The sequence below is a fragment of the Plectropomus leopardus genome, unplaced genomic scaffold (genome assembly GCF_008729295.1).
Source record: "Plectropomus leopardus isolate mb unplaced genomic scaffold, YSFRI_Pleo_2.0 unplaced_scaffold21722, whole genome shotgun sequence".
NCBI classification, from domain to species: Eukaryota; Metazoa; Chordata; class Actinopteri; order Perciformes; family Serranidae; genus Plectropomus; species Plectropomus leopardus.
In genome coordinates, this window is record NW_024623519.1 from 436 (window position 1) to 3,896 (window position 3,461).

A 3,461-nucleotide genomic window follows, 5' to 3' on the forward strand; every position below is an offset into this window, starting at 1 on the left:
TTCATGACCAGAGACCTTACAGATCGTCTAAAGCTGTAGCTTCTGCTTGGGCTCATTTCTCTTGTGACAAGCTCCCCACTTCCTGTCCTCCCACATATATTGTAAGACCACTCTGCATGTGTGTGTACTTCAGTATGTGATGACATAATAGAGGATGTGCACATGTGAAGATCACAGACTGTGTCTTGTCTTTGACATAAAATTCTGCTATTGCAGAAACATTTATTTACACAGATGTATGTCATCCTCAATGCAAAACCTGAGACAGAATGTTTTCAAAGTTATTGAGTTTTTTCTTGTCATGGGGCTGGACATCACATGCACAGATTCTTCTCAACCAACAACACTGAGGTGGCGTCAGAAAGTGGCTAAGGAGCTCAACAGGAAGTTGTGAAATCCTAGCTTCAAAGTCAGACTGGGGCCTTGGATGAAATAAGAAATTAAATGTAAGTGAATGACTTGTTTTGATCACAGTTGTGGATCATTGATGAGTGATACTGTACTTTGCAAAAGTGATTATTTCTTGTTTGTTTAGATGCAACCAGTAAATGGTGCAAGATGTGTCTCTTAACTGACATTCTTACTCAGAGGTATGTGAATCACTCGAAGAGCTCCAACAGCTCCCTCCAGTGTATAACAGTGTTATCTACTGCATATGAATACATGATTGTGTGTGGAATTAGTGAATATAGAGTGTAAATTAGATAAAAATTCACCTAACCTCAAACATGTAATATATTCAAACAGCTGAAATGATAAAAATAGAAAAAAGCGGAGTACAGGTAATCTTTCTTTTTCCAAAATGCTTTATATAAACTTTCTGGGACAGATTTTACTGCATTTTGCATATTATGAAAATATCTCTGAATGATTATTGCATCCATGACAGTCTGTCTCTTTCAACAAACACACAGTATGTAAAGTAAACTGGACTTTCGGATATAAAAAAAGGTCAGTGACTTCCTCATATTCTTCATCAAGAATATTTGCACAATCATGCAAATGAGACAATACAGCAAAAAGTTATACAGGTGTCACCCCATCTCTCTTAGATCCATATCCAGTGATGCAGATAGTTTGTTTTACATGCATGTCGTCTTGTTGTTGTTTTTTTTAAGATACCTGATACTAAGACTTAACACATGGATGAATGTGTCTTTCTAGATTCAAAGACTTTTCAACATCACAGGCATCAACAGTTTTTATCAGGACATCAACCAAACAGCTTGTGCATTGTGTGTGTGTGTGTGTGTCTTTTAATGATCTGACCTATTTTAAGGTTCTTTCCTACAACTTTAATGCACGCTCTTGTGTGTGTGTGTGTGTGTGTGTGTGTGTGTGTGTGTACGTGCATGAGTGTGAGGTGTCAGAAAAAAAACATGCACAGGAAATCGAAATGGCACACAAACAGGCTGTTGTGTGCCTCTCTCTCTCTCTCTCTCTCTCTGGCCTGTGTGTTCGCTCACTCAGTTAGCAGCAGAGAGATCAGTGAGATCACTACAGTATCAAGCTTGGAGTTGCGACAGTGACCACTGGTACCTGACACTCGCTGACAGCTACAGAGTGGACATCCACATTCTGTGGGCACATCATGGGAAACTGCACTTCAGGGTAAGTACCCATCCTTAGATGCACATTTACTGTAGTAGAGGGCACAGCTCACATGCCAGAAGTGTTCAGCAGGTTTTAATAACACTCTTTCCTAAAAGTTCTGTGCATACAGAAAAACAAGAGGGATTAAATAGAAGAGTATATGGGCAAGACTGTTTAGAAAAATATTGCAATTTTGCCCTGTGTCAAGCAGCTTCTGCTTTTGTTTCAGCAAGGAAATAGTGGTTACTGGTTAGGAACAGACTTAGTGTCAGCCAAACCTAAAGAATGGACAGTGTAGTACCGTACATCACACTGTGTGTTTGATATAACATAGTGTGTGATGCTGACTTTAGCTTATAACGTTCCTTGACTTCCAAGTGCTGTAAGTCACTTTCATATACAGTTGGTCATAGACAGATGTGGCATGCATATGTAAAGTGTTTCCTGTTTCAGCACATGCTGTTATCTGTTAAGCTGTCAAGGAAACACGGTTGTGGGGTGAAACGTACACCTCTGAAAAGCTGCTGCAGAAATCTTTTGGTGTTTGATATGTTGTTTTATGATATTGTGTGATGTAAAAAAACAAAAAAAAACACTGTTACCTGCTAAGTTAAAGAAATTAAATTTTCAGTCATTTTATGTATCATATACTAATGAGTTTTACTCTTCTGTTTAATGCTCTGGATTAACTGGATCTACTATCAGGCCAATGAAGAGAAGGAAAGGTAAGACCACATTTATAATGGTATTTATAGTGTTTGGTATATATTTATGTTATACAGTTTTGCTACATTTCATAAATGTGCATTTTCTCTTTCAGAGAATTCTTCAACAGATGGAAAAAGAAGCACAGAGAATAAGGTAAACCTGCCCACATCAAGTCCACTTTTGTTGAGCATAAATGTTTATCAGTTCCAGCTTTTCGTGGAACATGGGTGTGCTCCTGTGCTTTAATGATAGTCCACACAGAGGTGCTACCTTGATACATTTGCATACTGGGTGAACATTAGAGTGAGGCCTCCACTATAAAAGAAACAGTGAGGCTGTTTGTTTTATCTGAGGGAAGTCATAACCATAAACCACATTTTAAAAAAAACACACAGGTTGCATTAGTGCTGTATGAACAAGTGCAAAAAAACACAAACTTTTTGGTCACATATGTTAAGGAACTCCATCTCACTCTTTTTGTTTTCTGACAGCCTAATGAGGATGTCACGTATGCCTCTATTGATCTCAGCACTGCCAAAGGATCAACTAGAGCCAGAGCTACTACTGATGATGATTGTGACTATGCAACAGTAAATGTCCCAGCAGCAATTCAACCCGAGACTGTGTCTGAGTGCTCATCTAAAGATGAATGTGCAGATGATTATGTACTCATGGGGTAAACGGAAATGAGAACGTTCATTTGGGCACACAGATAACATCACAAACAGGAAGTGTCTGTCAATCAATTCTTGATCTTCAGTGAAGAAACTGTGACAAAATGGAAAAAAAAGAAAAGAAAAAGAAATCATCAGTCAACAGGAGCTGGTTGCGGTAACAACAAGCCCCAAAGATGTTTCACTCTCTTTTGAGGTTACCTCCACCCTGATCACAGCTGTGGTGTTTCTTCCTCAAGAAGACTAATCTGTATCTCACTTGACCTCTTTACAGAAAAGACTCAACTTCAGGAGGATGATCTGTAGCTCTTCAGTCTGATATGAAACATCATGACATTAGCACATTATCCAGAATCAATAAGTGAGAAACTGCAATTGATATTTGTCTTCAAGCCATTATGTGTCATAGTCACTATTTACCCATCCATTATCTGTAACCGCTAATCTTATTCAGGGTATTTCATAGCATCTGAAAGTACTCTGATT

The 3,461-nt window shown here is 38.5% G+C and overlaps 1 protein-coding gene across 1 annotated transcript; it reads left to right on the forward strand.

Moving 5' to 3' along the window:
• The first annotated feature begins 1,465 nt into the window (after positions 1-1,465).
• Positions 1,466-3,438, forward strand: si:ch211-214p13.7. The gene is made up of 4 exons (XM_042515933.1): positions 1,466-1,611; positions 2,299-2,318; positions 2,414-2,454; positions 2,793-3,438. Exons 1-4 carry the CDS (start codon positions 1,592-1,594, stop codon positions 2,979-2,981), a joined length of 270 nt encoding a protein of 89 aa, XP_042371867.1. The 5' UTR covers positions 1,466-1,591; the 3' UTR covers positions 2,982-3,438.
• The last annotated feature ends 23 nt before the right edge of the window (positions 3,439-3,461 follow it).